Source organism: Equus asinus, chromosome 7 (genome assembly GCF_041296235.1).
Source record: "Equus asinus isolate D_3611 breed Donkey chromosome 7, EquAss-T2T_v2, whole genome shotgun sequence".
In the NCBI taxonomy this organism is placed as follows: domain Eukaryota; kingdom Metazoa; phylum Chordata; class Mammalia; order Perissodactyla; family Equidae; genus Equus; species Equus asinus.
The window spans coordinates 109,734,312-109,757,447 of NC_091796.1; the positions used below are offsets into that span (position 1 = coordinate 109,734,312).

At 55.1% G+C, this 23,136-nt stretch overlaps 2 gene segments (V, D, J or C); both read right to left on the minus strand.

Annotated features, from left to right (window-relative positions):
* LOC106827306 (immunoglobulin heavy constant alpha-like) overlaps positions 1-23,136 on the minus strand; it is a 678,397-nt gene that overhangs the window by 116,338 nt on the left and 538,923 nt on the right.
* Positions 14,522-22,290, minus strand: LOC139045753 (immunoglobulin heavy constant gamma 1-like). The segment is given in 7 exon segments: positions 14,522-15,839; positions 16,308-16,438; positions 17,587-17,907; positions 17,983-18,312; positions 18,445-18,555; positions 18,809-19,102; positions 21,962-22,290. Coding segments are annotated over 6 exon segments (1,071 nt in total).

The window sequence follows — 23,136 nt, forward strand, 5'->3', positions numbered from 1 at the left end:
CGCAGGAAGCCTGGGCGCGTGTGTTGCTCTTCACCTTCTGGCTCCCACAGGAGTTGTGCCTGACGGCCCTGCCGCAGGCAGGGGCACCCAGGCCTCTCACCTGAGCCATCTGGTCCCCACGTCCCAGACGAAACCTCCCCCTGCCCCGGTCAGCGTGCAGTGTGGACACAGGCTGACCTGCTCACAGCCCGCAGCCCAGCCCACGGCCTCATCCTGTTCTCCTGCCAGGACAGCCCCCCGAGTAGAAAGCCGTGTTCCTCTGGGTCCCTGCCTCTTCCCTCCGTCCCTCTCTGGCTCCATCTGTGGCCGGATCTCTGACTCAAGGGTGGTAGCACCCAGGGTCTGAGATAAGCTATCCTTCGAGGCACAGCTGTCCTCTGGGGACAGACAGAAGTCTATGTGCAAGGACAGAGTCCACGGTGGTCACTGGGACCCAAAGGTCTCCTCCATCTGAGAGACAGTGTGCTGTCCTTGTCCTCCCGTGTGTGGGCCAGGACCCAGCTGTCTGTGTGTGGGGGACACGGACCCTCAGTGTCTTGCATCTTATAGTGCCGCGACTCACCCAAGGCTTGGTGTGCACCTCTGGGCCATCCTGTCTCTTCCATGTTAGGCCTTGAATTGGGGATCCCTGGGGGCATGGTGGTCCCCACCCTAGAATTGCCAGGGGCCAGGAAAGTGACTAGATGCAAGGGTGGGCATGGCTCTTTCCAAAGGTTAATGGACAGGGGCTTATGCTGTGGCTCCTCAGGTGGGCCGAGAGCAGAGTCCAAGGCTCTAGGAAGTGAACGTTTTAGGAGGTGGCCTTAGATGTAGGAGGGGAGTTGGCCCTCCTGCCCATTGCTGTCTGCAGCACCCTTTGGCCAACGGTGTCCCCAGAGCCACCCACGTCCTCCAATGGTCTCCTCCGGGTCCGTGCACCTCCCCTGCTGGCAGGTCGTCATGCCACTTTCCACAGCTGGGGTTTTTCACAGCAGCGCCCACGTCCAGGTCCCATATCGTGTCTGGTAGTTCATGGGTGTGCTGTGGGCTGCCCCACAGCGGGTGGCTTCTGCAGCTATTCCTAGCAGCTATTCGCTGGTTTGCTCCTGAGTTGGTGGCCTGCAGGCAGCACCAGGCTCTGTGGGCGGGGGTGCTCCTCTCTGCTCCACTCTCATCAGCGAGGGGCTGGAAGGCTCCTCCTGGAGTCCAGTGCCTGGGCTGGGCGGGAGCCCTTGTTCCCCTCTATCTTCCTGATCTTTCCGTGGGGATTCCCCGTGCTGAGTGGTGCCCAGGCCTGACTCCCAGGAGGAGCCCTGTCTCCTTAGGTCCTGCTCTCAGAGACCCAGTGGTGGTCCCTCAGTGGCCCTGTCCCCATGGAGGCCGTCACATGGGTACCCTGGGGTCTGGTGAGGGAAGTGAACCTCTGCATGGGGCAGGGCCAGGTGATGGAGGAGCCTGTGGTCCCGGAATGTTGCTGTGGACACTTTGCAAAATGTCATCGGCCGCAGCCTTGGTGAAGGGAGTGCCGTCTGGTCCCTCCAAGAAAGAATTCGTGATAAACCACCGCACACTCCCTGCTCCTCCAGCTCAGCTCAGCCTCCATGGTGCCCACGTGGTTCTGCCACCTGTCCCACGTACAACAGGCCACCCTCAGTTCACAACATGGGCAACTGGTCACCAGCTCTGCAAGTTGTTAGCATTGCTGTAGTTGCTTTAGGAGCATGTTCATCTCCATAATTTCTAGTCAGGAACTGTTGATGCAAATAATCCATAGTCAGTGTATAAATCAAAAGTGGGGTGAGTTTATTAAATGAGCCAATCTGAGGACTATATAGCCCGGACAACAACCTTCACAAAAGAAGGGAGCACTTTGAAGAAGTGGGGTGTACAGAGCGGTTCTATACTGTCTTGGAACAAAGCAACATACATCACATTTGACAGGAATATCCCTTTGACTACAGTCACGAGATGCTTTCCTAGCACAGCAAGTTAGTGATCAAAAGATGAGCAGGGTCGGTTAGTAACTAATCCTTAGTTTCTGGGAAGAAATGCTTACCCATAAAGAAATGCCAATGTGGGGGAGGATAATTTTAAGGGCATCATTCTCGCCTTTGGGACATTGTGAATGTTTGCAGCAGATGTACGATGCATGCTTGACAGGCCACATCAGGCCGTTCTAGAAAGACAAGCTCATGCTAAATGAGTTGTAAAACAAATAGATTCCTCCTGTAGCTCAATATATTAACCCTTGTTATTGCTCTTCATTTATTCATTATTTTCCCCCTTTGATCGACAATGTTTTGGTAGAAAGCATTGATGATCTAAATATTGTCCCTCGGTGCCAGGGTGGCTGCGGCCTGTCCTGGTCCATCATGTCCCTCAGTGCTGGGCTTTTATCCCATTATCTTGCCCAGTTTTGTGCACTGGGGGTAAATAGTGGACAAGCATAGAGGTATATATTAACAGGTATAAACAGAGGTATGTATTAATTGTAATTGCATAGGTCATCTTCTTATTGTTTCAAAATGAGACAGCTGATTTTTACCAAAATGTGTAGATCTAAGGTTGAGGAGCTCTAGCAGAAGAGCTTTTGGCTATGAGAGATGAAATGCTTCTGAAAGCTTTTCCAATCGAGTTTTGATTGTTCTATTAGTTAAAATGTTGCATTATTTGGCCAAATGTCGCAAGTAGGTTTCATTATTTGTCTTGCAAAATGACTTACCCAGTCACTGTATAACTTGGTAGGAATTCCCCAAACAAGAACTACCCTTTCCAACAATAATTTATCTACTGTTAAGGCCATTGCTCTTCTGCAAGGAAAAGCCTTAACCCAGTGTGAGATCGCACAGATCATCACTAAGACATTTACATCCTTGAGATGGTGGCATCTGAACAAAGTCCAATGGCCATACCTCCGAGGGTCCCTTAGGAAGGGGAAAGTGGCTTTGTGACCCAGGAAGTGGTTTCTCAGGATTATACTTTGTGTATATTGCACAAGCATAGGCTTTATGAGCCACTGTGGGAGAAAGTTTCTAAAAGTTTTTTTTCCCCATGACATCGTGTTTTCCCGTGCTCAATGGCTAATTGATGCTTATTCTGGAGCAGTGGCAATTGTGCTCCAATAGGCACTGTGCATTTTTTATCAGGCCTGAAGCACGTCTGCATGGTCCTGTAAAAAATTCTCTCTTTTTGTTGCCATGTTTGTTTCTTTCCTTCTCTGGTAATTTCTTGAGGCTGTAGAAGGAAATCCTTACTGGGTTAGCTGAGTTAGGAGGAAGTGTGAATTCTCGAGGCTGTACAGGGTGTCCAGCCTGGTAATGTCTCTGCTCCTCTCCTAAGACAGACCCATCTGGAAACCAGATTAGATAATGAAATACAGTTGTTGCTGTTTTCCTCCTGTGGTTTTGGATGCCAGGTGGCAGAGTTAAGATAGCGACTAGAATTACAAGTGATAACACTTACCGAGAGTAGAAAATTTTTTCATAAATTTCATGTAATTTCTAAGACACTTATATTAACAACATATATGCAAGCAACCATTTTCATAAAGGAGGCTTAGCATCACTGACTTGAAAATGCTTCCCATGTAATTTAACATACCAAACAAGCCTAATTAGTTTAGTATTTCCCTCTGTACAGGAAGACAGAATAAGTTCTTTGAGAAGTCCTATGGGCCTGCCAGTGATTCTCAAAGTTACTTTAAGGTCAAAAGAAAGACTTCATTTAGGATTTGAATTTCGGAGATGCTTGTCAAAAATAGCAAATGGTTTAAAAATACTTGGTCAAATAGGGTCATAGGTCACTGTGAAACAATGCTTAGTTGTCCATTTAAACATGGTGGCAATTAAAGATTTTCAGGCAAATACGGAAAATTAGAAAGCTGTAAGGAAATCGTTAGCTGCTGTGATAAAAGATCTGACAGAAACAATGCAGGAAACTCATTTTAATTAGACATAAAATCCTGCCCTTCTGGTACATTGCTCAAAAGTAAAGAAAAACCTTTCACAGTCTCTTTATGAAGAGTAGAGTGGAAGCACAAGAAAAGTATCCTTTTAATAGAAAGAAAAAACCAAAATGCTAATTTTTGCACCAGCTTACTTTTGATATTAAAATGTATCCACTTAATTAAATTCATTTTACTCATAGCCATGTTGACCTTGCACAGGACTCTTTCCTTGGGGTTCCTTTTCCACAAACCTTCTATGACTTGGCTTTTTCATTCAGAATTTGTCCCATGCCTTCTTTCCTCCTTCCTAGTACGTTAGGACAAATTTATGTTTCCTACTAAAACAAACAAAAATATTTCCATGCTTTGTATCGTCTTTACTGAAAACATACATCTTGCTAAACTTACTTTTGTGTATTGGCATCCTATGTATTGGTAGACCCACAAATACTGTCTAGAAACAGGTGCTTTCTCGTAGAAAATTTCTCAGCATCACACAAAACATGTTTATGAATAAACCCAAGTATTTTTCTAGTTTCTCTGAAATAAGAAGCCAAAGGTAGAGAAATCTATGTTTAGTAATTAATATCTAATATTGTATTCTATGTGGAAATGACCTAGATACTCAATACATTTTATCATTTAGTTTATCAAAATTCTATGATTTCTAGTTACCAAAATGTTTTGAAGATATCCTAAGTACATACACCAAAACACAGAATTATTGTTAATATTTCACCAAAACACTTTTGTCTTCTTCACATCTATTTAGTTTCCTTGTTCCCAATAATTATATTCAGATTGCCTACAAAATTTGTGAGACATTAGGCAAACTCAGCTATTATTCTAAGGTATTTTTATGCTGACAAATTTTGTAAGGACAACATGTTTGTATCATACCTAACGCTGGTTGCTGTGGAGGCATGTTTATTTCAATCAAACTGACAAACTTAAACAAGCTTTCTTTTCCCAAAGATTGGTTTAAAACCATGTTAACGTGAAAGACATTTGAGTTAGTTTCCATGATATGTATGTAAGCACTTACTTTAAGCTAATTAAACAGAGCTCTTTTAGAAGTTATATCATCTGGAGGTAAAACTCTCACACATATGTAACACACACACACACACACATATAGACACACATACACAGAGACTCCACAGGTATTGTTTTAAAATTACTTCTATGAATCAGGTATAGTAATACAAAGCTTACTAGTTATGAAAGAATAATTGAATCCAACATTTTTTCAGCTTTTTCTAGTAATATTTGTGGAGAAGACACTTAAGATGATAGATGTTGGGCAAGAGCACTTCTATAGCTGTTTTACTCTTGATCTTCCTTTTTTCTCGGTCAGTCTTAGGAATTGGTGATGGACTTGATAACAGTTCCTGGTAAGGTTTGCAAGCTTTTTGAGATAAAGGAAATTGGTGGAATCTGAACTGCCTCTAGAGTTGCATTTCCAGTTTTGCAAAGATTTGTAAGTTAAGCACAGTTGCTCTTAATTCCTCAGAATTTGGGTTGCAACTTAAACACCACTATATGTTGGTCTACCTGTCCAAGTGCGTCATCCCTAGTTTGGTTATTTCAATCTGGGTGCTTAGTTTTATTTTAACTTAGGGAAGAATGCCTGTAAAAAAATTCCTATCAGGCTCTGAATATCAGCTTCCAGTTTGGCCAAATTTCAATAAAATCCTTTCAAATAGCTTATCAGGCTTCAGCTGGGACAAACAGTAGGTATGCCCGGCAACGTTGAACACTGTTAATGTTTCACCTTGCAGTCTCCCACGAAATCTGTCCCCATCTTGCTAACTCTGGAGGGGCTCCTGCTGGCCCTCCTTCATCATGGGGGTGTTCGTAAAGCCATGACCTAACTGACTTTTCTTTTAGGTCCCTCTTCTAACTTGATTTTTTATTAGCTTTTTGCAACAAAACTTTCAAGAAGGTTATTTTGGAATTTTGAAGTCTTTGCTTTTTTTTTTTTTTTTTTTTTGTGGGGAGGGATCTGTCCTGCGTTAACATCTGTCGGCAATCTTCCTGTGTTTTGGTCCTCCCCAAGCCCCAGTGCATGTTTTTCTGTCTTAGTTGTAAGTCATTCTAGTTCTTCTATGTGGGCCACCATCACAGCATGGCAACTGACAGACGGGTGGTGTGGTTCTGTGGCCAGAAAGTGGACCTCGCCGCAGAAGTGGTGAGTGCTGAGCTTTAACAGCTGGGCAATCAGGGCTGGCTCATTGAAGTCTTTGCTTTCAAGCGCATTTTTTGCAAGTTCTCATCTAATTGGAACGTTCCTCCTAATGGCCAATGTAATTCCCGTGAGGCTGGTGGAGGTTTGACTGGACCCTTAGCCACAAACAGAGTGCAACCCGCATTTCTGTCTGACGACTTCTGACTGCAAAATGGGGTGCAACTGTATTTTTGTTTGACCATAATTTGGGGCCCCTAACCCGAGGATTATCGAGTGAAGCCCCCAGGACACAAAACAAGGTCAGTATGATTTGCTGTTCTTTGTAAATGTTTACAGCTTCTAGAACCTTAATTTTTGAGCAATGGTGCCAGAAGGTGACACGCTTAACTCTTTAAAGATTAAAGATTTCCCTGTTCCGTGGCTCTTAAACCTACTGTGAAAAAGACGAGTTTTAAACACTCAAAGGAGCCCCAACGTGGCCACTGTAATTTTAATTATCCCGAGTTATCTGGCCAGCCATTTACAGTTATTCCTATTTTGTTAAGCACTTGCCAGTGTCAGCACAAAGCCAGCCGGAGTTCCAAGGGGAGGCTGCCCATTTGGGAATGGCGGGCTCTTAGAGGCATGACTTCTATTTTAATTTTAGTTCTGTTTTACTGTAAAGTCTGAACAATTTCTGGGGACAGTGTGGTGGCTCAGAAATGAGCTGTTTGTGAGTGTCACTTCCTAAAAAGGTCTTGAACACCCTCTTATGTGCCTCGGTTTCTTCCGCCATACACTAAACCTGCTGTGGGTGATTGGAGAGTCGGATACGCAATCCTTATGTGTTCCTCCCTGGAGGGGCCTTGAGTTAATTAATGTGAATGATCACAATGGAGTTCCCTGTGGGACGGCGATGCGTCATGAGGATTGATCCTCTGACACTGCCGTTAGGTTCTCAGTCCCCTGAGAACAACTTTTGCTGGAAAGAGCTGGTGTCCCTTCTCTTGAGCTGAACAAGTTTGGACACTCATTTCTCTATCAAACAGTTTTTTTTTGAGAATTATAGATACAATTCTTTCCAATTTAAAGCCAAATTAGAAGATCAGCCTGCCCCATTCACTCCAAAGCTCCCCCTATGGTCCCCTCACCTAGGACATTCTCCCTAGGTTTCTCTTTCCTAGGAAATGTACTGACAGCTTCCTTGAGACTCTTAGTCTTAAGGTACAAAACAGCTCATATAAAACTCTGGACCATTGGCTTAAAATAAGGAGGGCTGGGTTTCAGGAGAACTCACCAGGGTCACGCAAAGAATGCAGTGAAGCTAGGTGGGGGGTGTGGTAGAATGGGCCCCTGCTTGTACCAAACACAGGTGCAAAGTAGATTCCAGGTGGTCTCATGAGGGATTCTCTGAAATCCTGCTGAATACACCAAGAAATGTCAATGCAAAGAATCCATCATCAATCCATAAATCAAATTGGGGTGAGTCTATTATATGAGCCAGTTTTGAGGTCTATAACCCAGGAGAGTGACCATCCCCAGTGAAGGTAGCGTTCTGAAGAAGCAGGGTGTACAGAACGGTTATATACCATGCTGGAACAAGGGACATACATCACACAGGATAGGAATATCCCTCATACTACAGTCACGAGATGTTATCCTAGCACAACAGGTCAGTGGTCACGAGATGAGCACAGTAGATCAGAAATGAATTCTTAGCTTCTGGGAAGGAATGTTTAGTTTCTGGGAAGAAATGCTTGTCCAGAAAGAAATGCTGATATGGGCGTGAGGCGTAATCCCTGTCTTTAAGGGCGTCATTCTTGGCTTTGGGTCATTGACTATGTTTACGGCAGATGGACAATGCATGCTCAACAGGTCACGTCAAGCCTTTCTGGAAAAACAAGGTCAGGCTGAATTTGTTTTAAACTAAATGACTTTTTCATATCCCCCCCCAATATTGACTTTTCTTATTACATTTCCTTTCTTCATCATCACCAACGTTAAGGTGTGTGACAAAACCTCTGACAGTGTCCTGGCTAGTGGGTCTTAGGCCCATAGAGTCCAGGTCCCCCTGCTATGCCCAGGGTTCTGGCAAGACAAATCAGCACACGGAGTATTGAGTTGGGGTGCTCGGTAGCCCTCCTGCTCCCCGTGCTGTCTGCCCCTGGTTATGGCGGTGGGGCTTGTGTGGAGGATGAGCAGTCCCTCTTGGGATCATGACAGGGTTTTCAGGCACCAGGCCACTGCCATCCCCAGATCCACGTAGGGGGCTGGCTGCTTTGGTGGGAGAGGGCACAATCACGCAATTTGGGCATTCAAACCACTGGGCTTTATCAGGATCCACACACATGTCCCTATCCGGCTCTGAAGGTCCCATTCTTTCAGACAAACCCTTTCTTGTGGGAAAGCCGGTGAGGCTGTGAACTCGTGCTGAGATGCTGTGACCTGTCGAGTGGGGCTCTGGGGCTGGCTTTCAGGAACAGTCGCCCTGTGGTCACAGAGCAAAGAGATGCTTTGAAGGTGTTCACAGAAGACTTCCTCTGGCCCTGGCCCGAATGGGGATGTCAGAGTCGAGGCGTCATGCGTCTCTGCAGGCCCTTCCAAGCAGAGATAAGATGCCCGGCCAGCCCGTGACCTGACAGCCCTCATTCCTCACCTCACCTGACCTGTCTGGACAGCATCTGCCCCACCCACAGCCTTGCCTCCATTCCCACCCTCACTCCAGGCCACTGCAGAGGCCACCTCAGAGCCGATGGCTGCCGTGAGCCTCGACCCACCAGCTCTCATTCCCGCCGTGGCCCCTCTCTGCTGCTTCCATGGGCACCAGGCCAGCTCAGCCATGCCAGCTCCGCCTGGGAGGTCTGCTTGCGGGAGCCCCTTTCCCGATTGCTCTGGGTGGATGTAGGAGCGTGACCCCTGCAGGCATTTCAGGGGGACTGACGCTCCCAGGGGCCCGGACACGTATGGACTCGTAAGGGGAGCCGGGGGTGCGGCCAGGAGGAGCCCACCCTGGCTTCCTGAGTCGCCCAGTTTGGGGTCACGGGGAAGCTCCTGATGTTCGGATGCAGGCGGCTGCTCCATCCCGCCCAGCGCGCGCCAAGGACTCCTGGCAGGCCCCTCGCTCCAAATCTCAAGGAAGCTCATCGATTCTCTTCGTGGTGTGGTTGTGGGTACCTAAATGAGGCGCGTGCCGTCTCAAGTGTATAATGTGTCCATAAGGACGAGCAGGTGCAGGCAGGGCCATGGTCAACGTCCATCTCCCAAGGTCAGGCTCTGCCGTCCCTGGGAGGGAGCTCCCTGCTCCCCTGCTGCTCTGGGGGCCCTGGGGGGACCTTGGTCTCTACTTCTCTGCTAATTACTCAGGCGAACCACCTCTCCACCCTTGCCCGGCTCCTCCTAATGCTGGACGCTCACCAGCTTCCTCTATGTCCTTGCTGTGTCCAGGTCCCCAGATGTATTTGTGCCTGTTTGTGACCACGATTGTGAGCTATTGTCACAAGACCTCATGTCTCCTAAAACACTGTGGAAATGAAGACAATGCTAAGGGGAAAAACCAAGTCTGATTATTTGCAGCTCCTGCAGCCAGGGAGCTGGGGCGGGAGGGAGCAGGGGAGACTTTGCTGTGCTGTTACATGCGCACATGTGAGCTGTTACTGTGTGCGTGTATCATATATCCTAGACGTGTCTATAACGTACACATGTAATACATGTTACGTCATGTATATGCTGATACGTTAAAATGTTTTCTACGTATAGAAAGCTTCTTTATAGGAAAAAGGTGGCTTGGGGGCACCTGATGGGGTCCTGGGGAGGCACGGTATCCGTGGTTGCTGGGAGCGCATTGGGTTTTCTCTGGTCCATCCTAAATCCGTAGTGGGGACGAAATCAGTGAAGCCGGCAGTCACCGACCAGGCCCGGAGGTTTGGGGCGATGCACGGGTGGCTGTTCACTCCCGGGCTGTCCTGGAGACCGAGGCCTGACGTCCTGCAGGTCTGAGCGCAGAGAGCAGGCCGCTGCTCCCCGGTCCCCACGGCGAGTGTTCGGCTGCCAGGGCGGCTGCAGGTGGTGGTCAGGGTTCCGTGCTTGTGAGCAGTCTGGCCGCTGTCCGTTCGTGTGCTCAGTCTCTCGCCACAATCTCTAAGGTGATGTTTTCTGAACATGCGTGTCTGTGAGGACCTCCGGGCAGCGTGAATCTCCAGTGCGCCAAGCCCCCCTGGAGAGACTCCTGAAGACTGCTGTGTGCACGTGTGGGAAGTGGGGTGGGCAGCGCATCCTTATTTTTAAGTAACCCCCAGGCCATGCATGCAGTCTGCGGCCCGTGGGATGACCACGGCTGGCCCATAGTACTCATCAGCGCCCAGACCGGACCCTGTCCCAACTGAGCAGGAGGTTGAGGGCATTTGAGTAAGAACGGAAACAAACGCTTATCTTGGGCTGATAAAAGTACGCACAAAATTAAGGCCCCTCCTCTGTAACTGAGATCTTTGCAGCTTTCTGCTGCGACCCCGGGTGTGCTGGGCATGCACGTCCCACTCCTGAACCCCAGGCCCTCTGTCCGGCAACAGGTACAGGGCGACCGCTGCGTCCTGACCGTTTCTCGGCCTGGCCCACTGTCCCTGGATTCAGAACAGCCGCTGCCAGGTCCTGCCTTTTGGGCTGAGTGGTGTGGTCGAGACAGGTAGAGGGGGTCCTCTGGTCTCCAGACCACACAACCCTCTTGGGGTCATGCACTAGGGGAGCTTCACAGTGAGAGTCTTGTCCCAGTCCTTCCAGAACCTTCTGTGTTGACCAAAGTCATCCCTGGAGGTGTGGGGTGAACAGTACCCTGAGGTCCAGTCACATCTCTCCCCCAAGACCACCTGGAAGAAACACGAGGATCGTCTGCATCTGAGCCCATGGCCCCCTGAGGAAAGAACATTCTAGAAGCATGGAAGGAGCTCAGGGAAGGGGTATCTGTCCCTGGCGTCCACCCCTGATAACTTCAGTAGGTTGTCTTCCCGAACGGGAGGCCCAGTGTAGTCTGCACAGATGGCCTCTCTGGACTCAGCTCCGAAGGGCCTGGCCCTCAGCCTCTGTCCCGGTGGGTCCCCGGTTCTCGTCCTTCAGGCTGTGGTACCCGGCCCCTGGCTGTGCGGACTGTCTGCTCCCACCCAAAACCCCACTTTTGGGCAGACTCAGACCTGCCCTGCTCCCTGGCTGTGGGGTATCTGCTTGTCTGGAGGAGCGGCCGGCTGGCCAGTGGGAAGGAGACCCGAGGGTGGTGATGATGAGGCTGAGACCCCGCCTGGCCGTGTCGCTCAGGGCCGAGGGCTGCTTGGGGCCTGCCAGCTCCCTCTACTTAGAACTCGTTATAAGCCCTTAATTGCTGAGTTCAATAAAGTTTTTGAAATTGTTCATTATCTGTCTACATGAGCCTGGTGAGGACACCATGATTTAAAATCAGTCCTTTAACATGTCTCAAATGTCTTCTCCCACATGGGCCCACTTATCCTGGGTCCAGGAAGTTCTGTGCCCGTGGCGGGGGCTCAGGTGACCTGGTGCTGAGGAGCAGAGCTGGGGGATGCCAGCCACCCCGTTCCTCCAGACTCTGCGTCAGCTGCTCCCCCGGAAATCCCCCCTCAGTCCCTTTGGTTGTGTGGCCTCTCAGCTCCCAGCACTTTCCCCTCACTGCACTCATCACGCTGTCCTTACTTCATTGTTTGCAGGATGATTTACTTCCTTCTGCCTCTGCGCTGGTTTCTCACTTCCTTGAGGACAGAGGCCACATTGACCCCTTCAGCATGGGGAGCTCAATGGCTCCCAGTGAGGGCAGAGTGCCTGTGGTGCATAGGTTTCCAATAGACCAGTGGACGGCATCCTTGCAGATCCTGCAGGGCTTCTGTTCTCTCTGAACCTCTCCAGGTTGGAGGCACCACCTCGGGTGGCCTGTCCCCGAGGGCAGGAATCAGATCAGGAGGGTGTTTGCCATTTCTAAGAGGCAGTGGGAAGCACCTTGGGGTCAGAAGACATGGGTACCAGCCGTGACACCCTCCCTGCTGGCATGGGGCCGCAGGCTCTGTAATTCCGAAGTTTCTTCAATGGTAAGGTTGTGACAATGACCCCAGCTTTGCAGGGTGTTGTACAAAGGGTGCACAAAGTAATAGCAGGTCCCTGTCATGGTCAGTCTTCTGTGCCCGCCCCTGGCTGGTTATCAGACGCTAGTCCAGGTGCTGCTGTACAGGTGTGTGTATATGGTTAACATCTGCACTCAGCACATTTTAGGTAAAGCAGATGAGCCTCCATAATCTGGGTGGAACTCGTCCAATCAGTTGAAGGCCTTAAGAACAAAAAACAAGGTTTCCTGGACAAGAAGGAATTCTGCCTCAAGATGGCCGCATCAACTCCTGCCTGAGGATTCCACTTGCTGGCCTGCTCTATGGATTTCAGACTTGCCAGCAAAGCCCCCTACAAGCCCAGGAGCCAGTTCCCTGAATGGGATCTCTCTCACCGGCATCTGTGTGGATGTGTATCTGGCTGTAGCCCTCGCCATGACCCTATCTGCGTGTCTTTGCCTGTCTGTCTATCTTCATCACCACCTTCTCTCTATCTTTATCCATCTCCTGATGGTTCTGTTTCTCTTGAGAACCTTGACTAATCGCCTCTGAAAACTCTAATGTCAAGACACTGTGTGCACGTCCGATGTGGTTGTTACATTTGATGCTCGCTTTCGAGTTTCACTCAAGTAGTAGCATTTTGGTGATGACCGTGTCAGCCAGCTGTGCCAGGCTGTGCTGTGATAACACACCCCCCAGATGAAGGGGCTGCAGCCTCCTGGGCTTATTTTTCTCTCACAGCCACGTCTGCTGCAGTTTGGCTGGAGCTTCTCTGCTCTAGGATACAGCGCAAAGGAGCAGACCCTTTCTGGAACATGTCATTCTCAGGGCTGAGGGACAGAGCCATCATGGTCCATGCAATGAGCACTCCCGTGCACAGCCTTTGGCCCAGGCGGGTGTCCATGGCGTCATGAGCATCCTCATCCCCTGGGGCAGCATGCCACGGAGGGGTGGGGTGGGGAGTATGGGGACAGTCACTGACTTACTCCTGGATGAGGACACGCACAGGGAGCTGGGAGCCCGCTGCCTGAGAGCAGGTGTGTCTACCAGGCCTGTCCTCTGTGCCCTCCTGGGTCTGTCGTTGTGTTGCCTGATGCTGATGGCACCTGACCTTGTCTGGCTCTTCCGACACTGGCTGTGGGTGGACCCCCGGCTTGTTTGTCTCTTTCCCCTGGCCTAGCATTCTGTAGCCTACACGTGAAAAGGGCCCAGGGATGGTAAGGTTGGGTCACCAACCCCAAGCTATGCCAATGCAGAGACCAAGCTGCACCATGGAACCTCCCCCAGTACACTTCTGTGCTGGGTCCTGGGCTGGGTCCCCAGGTCTCGAGAGCAGGAGTCTGGCAAATGAATGTGGATGCCTGGAGGAGGGACCACACTTCCCTGCAGGACTGCAGGGCTCCTGTGGAGATGGACGCAGGGGGATACTGAGTAAGAGAGGCCGGCACAGACCAGGCCTGGGGTGGTGGGGAGCGTTCTGCTTGGAGCATTAGGGAAGACTGAGAAAGGAGGCCTGGGGCGCAGAGCTAAGAGAAGGGTCTGTAAGAGTTTGCCGGGTGCATACAGGGAAGGGACACCAGGAGAAGGGAACAGCATGAGCAGAGACTCGGGATGGGAGGCAGCGTGAGGGACCCAGGTAACCGATTGCTGAGCATGCGGGACATGGCGCTGTGTGTGTGTGTTCCTGGAACCAACTCCTTGTTTTGAGCCGAATTGTGTCGTCCAAATTCCAATCTTGAAGCCCTGACCCCAGGTCCTCAGAATGTGGCTGTATGTGGAGCTAGGGTCCTTCAAGGGGTAATAAGTTACAATGGGGTGGGCCCTGATCCAATAGGATTGGGGTCCTTATAAGAAGAGGGGTCAGGATGCAGACACTCACAGATGGAGGACGATGTGAGGACATGTGGAGAAGAGGCCATCTACACGCCCCAGAGAGTGGCCTCAGGAGAATCCCCTGCTGACGCCCTGATCTGGGGTGTCCCGCCTCCTGAATATGTGAGGACAAATGTCTGGTGTTCAGGCCACCCACGTGGGTCGTTACAGCCGCCCATGCTGACTAATACACACCCCACATGCGGTCCTTCCTCTGGCCTGGGCCAGTGCTGGACACTCCTCCTGCCCGGGCCCAGGCTGGTCCTGCTCCCCACAAGGCTTGTGTACCCCCTCCCTCCTCATCACACCGTTTCTGGGCCGCCCTCCTCACCCTCGGAAGCCCAGGGGCTGGAGAGCCGAGGGCAGGAGGGGAGGGAGGGCTGGAAGGTCATGGAGCTGTGAGGGTGTGGAGGGAGCCCCGATGCACGACTCGGCCAGGCTGTGGGTTCCATGAGGCGTCAACATAGGCAGTTAAGGAATTTTCCAGGTATTTTATTGTTGTTTTAGAAAAAGAAACTGTAAAGGCAATCGATGGGCTACAGAAACTTCAAGAAGGAGAAAAGCTACCCAAGCTACCACTGTGGGCTTTCCTTTGAGCCGTCTGTCTGTGCAGGGCCCTGGCAGGTGGGGCGGGGCCGCCTCTGCTTCCTGTGCTCATCCGTGTCCTCCCCGTCCAGAGATGCTGACTTGCCCTTTGTTCAGAGTCGTGAGGGGGCACTGGTTCCTGGGGCGGTGAGGTCGGGGGTCTGGTTGGGTCCACCTGGCCCGGCTCCCTGAGGCCTCGGTTCTCTCCTCGGTGGTCTCGTCTCTTCCCTGTGCCCTGTGGAGCAACCTGGAGTTCCTGTGGATCGTGACACAGGCCCTGCCGAGCACAGGACGGAGTGCCTGCTGCCCTGCTCTCCTGGCCCTCTTCCACTTCTGTCCATCAAGGCCATATCCTGATCCCGCCCCCTTGGTGAGCTAGTCACTAGGCTCCGCCCCAGGAAGCCATCTGGTCTGACACTGACCCTCCCCAGGTGGTGCCGTCCCCACCCCCCAGGGCTCCTGCCACGGCCATGGGCGCAGGTCCTCCTCCTAGCAGTCTCCTTAGGTGGTGGTGATCTGAGTGACCATGAGGGGAACACCCAGAAGCTTCCTTGCTGGTTGATGATGGCCCCTGGGTCTCTGGGCCTTGGTGGCAGATGCTCCCACTCAAGGATCTGAAACCGGGCGTCTCCTCTTGAGACCCCACGTCCTAGAGCATGGCATCATGTGGTTCGCATGCAGGCCCGACCCTGCCCAGGTGGCCATGGGAAGGCTGGTCCTCCACCTCCTCCCTGGTGACTGACACACCGACCTGTGGCCGTCCTGGTGAGGGATGTTCGGCCCCGAGGCCTCAGCGTCCACACAGGTCTGGCAGCTCTTAGTGGCTGCTGTAGGTGGGCCTGTGGGAATCCATTAGCCCCGCTTGGTTACAGCTGCTGTCCACTCGATTGTCCACTGGGGGTCAGGGGGCAGGATGCAGCCTGCAGTGGCTCCAAGGCCCCAAGGCGAGGTCTGGGGAGAGGTGACCATGAGGTCACAGGGCAGTAGGTCAGCGTTTGGCGAGGTCAGAAGCAGAGGAGCAGGTCTGCATGGCAGCTGAGCAGCATGACCTGAGGGACCCGGATGCTGTCTGGGGTCTGGGGCGGCCCTGGACGGCTGCCCAGGAGGAACGGCCCTAGACCCCTCGCCCGATCATGTTCCTGTAGTCGGGGACGATCGTCCGCTTCAGCTCCACCACCGAGGAGAAGATCCATTTCACCTGCAGCGGGCGGGCCAGGGGTGAGCGTGGCCTGGACCCAACGCCGGCCTCCGCCAGGGCCTGCCTGCCCTGCACCCGGGACACGTGACGGTGGGGGGTCGAGGGGAGGATGACATGGGGACATGGTGGGGACAGCGAGGGGACAGGGAGGACACAGCGATGGGAAAGTGTTAGGACAGCGATGTCTTAGAGAGCCGTCAGCGAGGGAACAGTGAGGCGACATCAAAGGGACAATGATGTCATGGCAAAAGGACAGTGATGAGACAATGAGGGGACAGTTGTGGACAGTGAGGAGACAGGGGAGAGTGAAGGGACACTGGTGGAACACTGCAGACATGGAGGCGTCAGTGTTGAGACAGTGAGGGGACAGAGAAGGGAGGGTAAGATGATGGTGAGGGGACATGGTGAGGACAGTGTGGGGACAGCATGGTGACAGCGAGGGGGCGACATGGGGACGGCCTGGCCCACCTTGTAGAGGGTGACAGTGGCGCTGTAGCATACGCTGAGCAGGAAGAGCGTGATGAAGGTGGAGATAGTGGTCCACAGCCCATCCAGCTCCCCGTCCTGGGCCTCGGCACAGCTCTCATCCAGGACCATCTCTGCACAGGGAGGGGGTGGTCAGTGCTGTGCCTGCCCGAGGGGGCTGGGCAGGGCCAGCGGATCCTCGGGGGGTGATTCTGTCTGTGGCAGAGTGGGCGGGGCAGGTGGGATCCCTCAGGTGGGCTGGGTCAGTGGTGCCCTGAGGTCAGGCTCTGTGCTTTGACCTCAGTCCCCCATTCCTCCAGCCGGGACTCTGAGTCTTGGCCAGTGACCCAGGTCTCATCACTGACCCAGGTCTCAGCCGGGCCAGTGGGGGACCAACCGTCTCTTCTGCTCTGCCCTGTGCAGGGCCCTCTGGGGAGAAGGTGCCCGAGTCCTGCAGGATGGAGGCTCAGGCCCTGCCGCCTCTCTCTCGGGGAACAGGCACTGAGGGCGGGAGGGTCAGCAGAGCCTTTGGGCAACTGGGCCCCTGCCCCAGGGAAAGGCCGAGACAGGATTGGATGTGTCCCCAGTGCATGAACCGTGGGAGTGCTGGGGACAGCTGGGTGGGGGGGTTTGTGCCCCAGGGAAGCAGAGGGCTGCTTGTCGGAGGTGGTCAGTGTGGTCAGTGTGAGGACGAGCACTGGGCAGCCTGTGGGGCGTGGGAGGGGGTGGGGGCCAGCTGGTGTCCAGGCTGAGGGTTCAGGAGACCAGGCTCCTTGCTCTGTTGGGCAGGTGCCAGTTGCCCTTGTGTGAGGATCCAGTGTGTAAGGCCAGCTCTGTGTGCGTGTGTGTGCACATGTGTGTATGTGTGTGGAGCTGGTGTGTGGGCTGGCACTGCTCAGGGAGAGGGGCTTGTTTTCAATGGGTCTGGACTCAGTGCCCACTCAAGGCCACCTGCCTCTTTGGGCTTGGCAGCCGATCCTGCTCTCCTGGGCGGCCTGCACAGGTTCCCACACTCTGGGTCTGATCCGAATGGGACCCACTCTCCTGTAATAGTGACAATGTGGCCTTGGAGCCTGGCTGCCCCGCTGCCTGCAGGCCTGGCCAAGCGCCAGAGCTCTGCCTCAGAAAGAACCACGACTGCGTCGCAGGGTCCCAGGGTCATGCTGGGTGCTTTATTTCATGCTGGGTGCCCGGGAAGGTATGTACATAGGGGTGGGCGCTCAGGTGTCCTCGCGAGGAGGGAGGGACGGCTCGCCGGGTGCCGGGCGTGTGGCTCATTTACCCGGGTTCTTGGAGATGTTCTTCTGCATGACGTGATTGTGGAGAGCCTCGTGCATCACCACACACGTGAATGTCGTTCCCTGCTGCCACCTGTTCGTGTCCACAGTGAGCTTGCTGTACAGGAAGTAGGACCCGTCGCCGTCCTTCTGGGCTTCAGTGGTTCTGTACTTGCCCTCTGGCTCTGGATGCTCATTGCTCTGCCACTCGACGGTGATGTCGGTTGGGTAGAAGTCCTTGACCAGGCAGGTTACGCTGACCTTGTTCTTGGACAGCTCGTCTGGGTGCGGGGCCAGGACATACACCTGCGGCACCCGGGTTTGCCCTGTGGGGACAGGGGTCAGCACAGATGGTCCCTCCTGGGTGGTACCCTCCTTGTGCCCGTCTGCCCTGCCCTCACCTGTGGCCTTGGAGATGGTCCTCTCTACAGGGGCTGGGAGGGCTTGGTTGTTGACCTTACACTTGAACTTCTTTCCGTTCAGCCAGTCCTGGTGCTGGATGCGGAGGACGCTGACCACGCGGTAAGTGCTGTTGTTCTGTTCCTCGTTCGGCATTGTCATGGCAGTCTTCACCTCTGTGCCGTCCACATACCAGGTGAACAGGACATCGGGGCTGTCATGGCTCACGTCCACAACCAGGCAGGTGACCTCAGGTGTTCGGGTGATCATGAGGACGTCCTTCGGTTTTGGGGGGAAGATGAACACGGAAGGCCCTCCTAGGAGCTCAGGAGCTGGTGGGGGAAATATCGCGATGAGGGGGTCAGCACCTGGATGGGACCCCTTTTGGGCACTCGTCCCGCCATGTGCCATGCCTGTGCTCAGGCCACCTCCTGGGAGTAGAGGGTGAGGCCCGGCTGACTCACCTGGGCATTTGGGACACTCGCAGGGACAGGGTGGTGTAGTCGTCTCAGCTGGAACTGTGGTTGTTACCGGCGCTGTCGGTGCAGGCGTAGTAGGCTGTGGGAGGACGGGCTCTGGGGACAGACGGCCCTGGGGTGAGCTGACGTCAGGGCCTGGTTTTGGCAGCTCTGAGACCAGCATGCCTCCCGTGGCCCGAGGGGCTGGGTTAGGACTGTCCAGCCTGCCCCTGCTCTGGGCAAGGCAGAAACGCCCAGAAGACCCCTCCCTTTGCTCGGGAGGCCTCCTCCGCCGTCCTGGGGTCCAGCCAGGAGGGCGGAGCCCGGCCTGTCTCGCAGGGAATGCCCTCCCTGCGGCCCCTCCTCTCACCGATTTTCTTGTCCACCTTGGTGCTGCTGGCCGGGTGGGCTACGTTGCAGATGTAGGTCTGGCTCTCCAAGCTGCTGGCAGGCACGGTCACCATGCTGCTGAGGGAGTAGAGCCCCGAGGACTGCAGGACGGACGGGAAGGTGCGCACACCGCTGGTCAGCGTGCCTGAGTTCCAGGACACGGTCACCGGCTCTGGGAAGTAGCTGGAGACCAGGCAGCCCAGGGCAACCGTGGAGTCAGATGTGGTCCCACAGCTGGGAGCCAGAGGGAAGACCTTTGGGGCCGTGGTGGAGGCTGCAGGAGAGGAGGCTTGTGAGACAAGGGCCTCCCTGTGAGGGTCCGGGGAGGGTGTCAGGTGCCCAGCGCCCATGTACATTGAGAAGGTGTGCAGACTAGATGTCCCATGTGGCCACCTGTAATCCATGGCTGGTGGCTCTGCAGCCACGGGCTTTGGACTCGTCCCCTGGTCACCACTGGATGACCATCTGTATTAGAGCCTCTTTGAGGCCCCTGTTCCCTAGTCCCTGCTTAGGCCTCCTGCGGGTGGCCCACCTGATGGAGCCCCTCTCTGAGCCCTGACCAGAGGCCTCTGTTCCTCATGGGCTTCTGCTGGTCTCCCAACCCGCTGTCCTGTGGGCCCAGCCTGGCCCTGCCTGGTGCAGCGGCCCCTCCTCAGGTGTGGTGGGCCTCTGCCCCACATGCCTGTGTCGGCTCCAGACCCTCAGCCCAGAGCCCTTGTTGTGGCCTGTCTCCGCTCACCAGGGCCTGTGTCTTTTGAGTCAGCTCTGCTGCCAGGCACCCTAGGCCCTCCTCTCCGACCCTCCCCTCACCCTGACGCAGCCCTACACCCCATCCCAGTCCTGACTCCGTCCCTGCCCTGGACCCTGTCCCTGGGAGTCTCCTTGTGCCCCTCCCCTCCCATCCCTCTGGGCCCCCAGCCCAGCCTCCTTAATTGGCCTCTGGGCCACCCCCCTCCTCAGGTCATCCTGGCCCGGCTTCCTGAGCTCACCTCCGGCCCCTTCCTGCCAGCGCCGCCTGCCCTCCGCCCTCCCTGCTCTTGGGCCTGTCCAGCTCCTTGCTCACTGCAGAACCCTCCTCCAGCCGTGGTCCTTCCCCAGCACAGCCGGCCCCTGGGCGCAGGTGGGAGCCCTGCACTGCCCTCGGCGCTCCTCTCCTCTTGGTGCCAGCCTCCCCAGGCCCCCGTGTGGGCCAGGGTACAGCCTCCACCCCCAACACCCAGGCCCGGCCTGTCTCCTCCTCCCCTGAGTCCTGTCTGATCAGCCCCAGGGCCCTCACAGGCCTCTCCCCATGATGGGAGCCTGGGCTCAGGCCCCCAATGGGCCCCTTACTCTTCCATGCACTGAGCCCACTGCGCTGTGCCACCCCACACTGAGTCCGCATGTCTACCCCTCTTGTCTCACGTCCCCATGAGAAACTGAAACAGGGCTAGTGCCCCCAGAGCCAAGAACTACATCTCATCTTGTCCCCTCAGGGGTGACCCCTGCCCCTTCATCCCCAGACACCTCCATCCCAGGCTACCTGCCCGCCCCCCCACCCCGCCCCTGCGTCCAGCTAGTCACCACCCACACAGCCCCTCAACCAGCTCACACTCTCCTCCGGGTACAGGGAGCCTCACCAGATCCCCAGGAGCCTCCAGCTGTCCCTGCTCCTTATACCTACTGAGCTCCTGCCTCTGCAGGGCCCTGTTTAGGTCAGCCCATCTGTCCCTGGTCCCTGGAGCTTCTGGACAGCACCCTCTCCCTAAGGCACTCTCAGCCTCCAGCTCACCTATAGCTGCTCTGCCTGAGCTCCCGAAGATCCTGGGCAGCCCCCGGCACCTCCGGCCGTCGCAACTGCTGTGGCTCACTTATAGCTGCTCTGTCTGCTCCCACCCCGGAGATCCTAGGCAGCCCCCCTGCCGTCCTGCCCTCCCACCTGGCTCTGCTCACTGTAGCTGCCCTGTATCTCCCCCCGGGAGCTCCAGGGTGGCATCCGGCTCCTCTAGCCCGGCCAGCCCCCAGCTCACCTGCCAAGCTTACCCAGTTCCCCTGGTACTCCTGGGCAGCCCCCTGCCCCTCCTGCCCTCCCACCTGCCCCTGCTCACCTGTAGCTGCTCTGCCTGCTCCCATGGAGCTCCTGGGCAGCCCCTGCTGCTCTTGCTCTTCAACTTGCCCCTGTTCACCTATAGCTGCTCTGCCTGCTCCCCCAGGCTCCTGGGCAGCCCCTGCCCCTCCAGCCCTCCCACCTGCCCCTGCTCACCAGTAGCTGCTCTGCCTGCTCCCCCAGGCTCCTGGGCAGCCCCTGCTGCTCTTGCTCTTCAACTTGCCCCTGGTTACCTATAGCTGCTTGGCACCCCCTCCCCCTCGGCTCTCCAGGGCAGCCCCTGCCTCTCCAGCCCTATCATCCCCTCCACACAGCTCAGGTTCCTGAGCTCAGCCCAGGGCTGCTGGGTCTCCCCAGGGCTCTCTCTGCCCCTTCTACTTCTCCCAGTGCCCTCAGCCCAGGTTTGCCCTCTATCCTGGGCTCATTCCTTTCCTAGCACTTGGCTTTGCCTCCTGGAGCCACCAGGTGCCCACCTCTCTCTGGCCAGCTCTCTCCTGGCAGAGACCCACCCTGGTCCCCCCTAGAGGTGCCCAGGACACCACGGCCACCACCTCTGACCCTGCCGTGGGGCTTGAGCTGGCTCCTTGGCCTGGACAGGACCCTTAGGCCACCTGGAGGTCCTCTTCCTCTCCTGCTCTGAGCCAGCCCACTCTCTGTGCTCAAACCCATCGGTGCATCCTGGTGTGCATGCTGTAGCAGCTCAGCTCCGGGCTGGTCCTGACCTCAGCACAGCTGGCCAAGCGCAGCCCTCAGGCTTCTGGCCTCCATCCTATCACGTTCCTTGAAGGCCCTGCCTCCTCCTGCCCAGTCGACGTCCCTGGCCTCTGGTGCATGCAGCCCTGTGGGCGTGGGTGCATCTGCTAATGGCTCCATGGTGCCTGCGTTGGGTCGGCTTTGTGGCCTGTGGGCAGCCTGCTCTCCCCCGTGCTGACTCAGTTGCTTGAGCCCCCCGGAGTCGTCCCTGGGTGCCTGGGCTCCCCGCAGCTCTGCAGCCGATTCCACTGCCCCGAGTCCACTCCCTTCCCCCTGCTCTGTGGGGACCTCACTCACCGAGGGTCAGGGACGTGGAGGCGGCTCCCCCGCACGCCCAGCCAGGGTCTTCCAGGAGCCCCCTCCCCTCCCTGTTCTGGCCCCAGGCGATGTGGCTCCTCGTGGCTTCGTGTTCTGTGTGTACGCTGCTTGCAGGAGTTCATAGCTGGGTCCTGGAGGTGTGAACGCCCTCTCCACGACCCTCTAAAGACTAAGAGTGGGACCGAAACCGGGGGGCACCACTTGCTTCCTGAAGTTCCCTTTTCTTCTGGGTGGTTGCTGTCTCAGAGGGCCTGGGGGGAGTTCATTCGTGGCCGAGGCTGCCTCACGTGGGTGCATGGGTGTGGTGTGAAGCAGTGCCTGGGGCCCAGGGGAGAGTGCAGGAAGCCCGGGCTCACGTGCCTCTCTTCGCTCTCTCCCTCCTACAGGTATTGTGCCCAATGGCCCCACCAAATGCCGGGTCACCCAGGCCTCTCACGTGAGCCCTCTGGTCCCCACACTCAGAGGACACTTCCCCCTGCCCCGGTCAGCATGCAGTGTGGACACAGGCTGACCTGCTCACAGCCCGCAGCCCAGCCCAGGGCATCATCCTGTTCTCCTGCCAGGACAGCCCCCCGAGTAGAAAGCCGTCTTCCTCTGGGTCCCTGCCTCTTCCCTCCGTCCCTCTCTGGCTCCATGTGTGGCCGGATCTCTGAGTGAAGGCTGGTAGCAACCAGGGTCCGAGATAAGCAATTCTTCCAGACCCAGCTGTCCTCTGGGGACAGACAGAAGTCTATGTGCAAGGACAGAGTCCACGGTGGTCACTGGGACCCAAAGGTCTCCTCCGTCTGAGAGACAGCGTGCTATCCCTGTCCTTCCGCGTGTGGGCCAGGACCCAGCTGTCTGTGGGTGGGGGGACACGGACCCTCAGTGTCTTATGACTTGCAGTGCTGTGGCTCACCCAAGGCCCTGTGTGCACCCCTGGGCCGTCCCATCTCTTCCACATTAGGCCTTGGATCGGGGATCCCTGGGCGGCACCATGGTCCCCACCCTGGAATTGCCGGGGGCCAGGAAGGTGACTGGATGTGAAGGCAGGCTTGGCTCCTTCCAATGGTTGATGGGCAGGGGCTTGTGCTGTGGCCACTTAGGTGGGCCAAGAGCAAAGTCCAAAGTGAACCTTCTAGGAGGTGACCTCAGATGTAGGAGGGTGCTGGCCC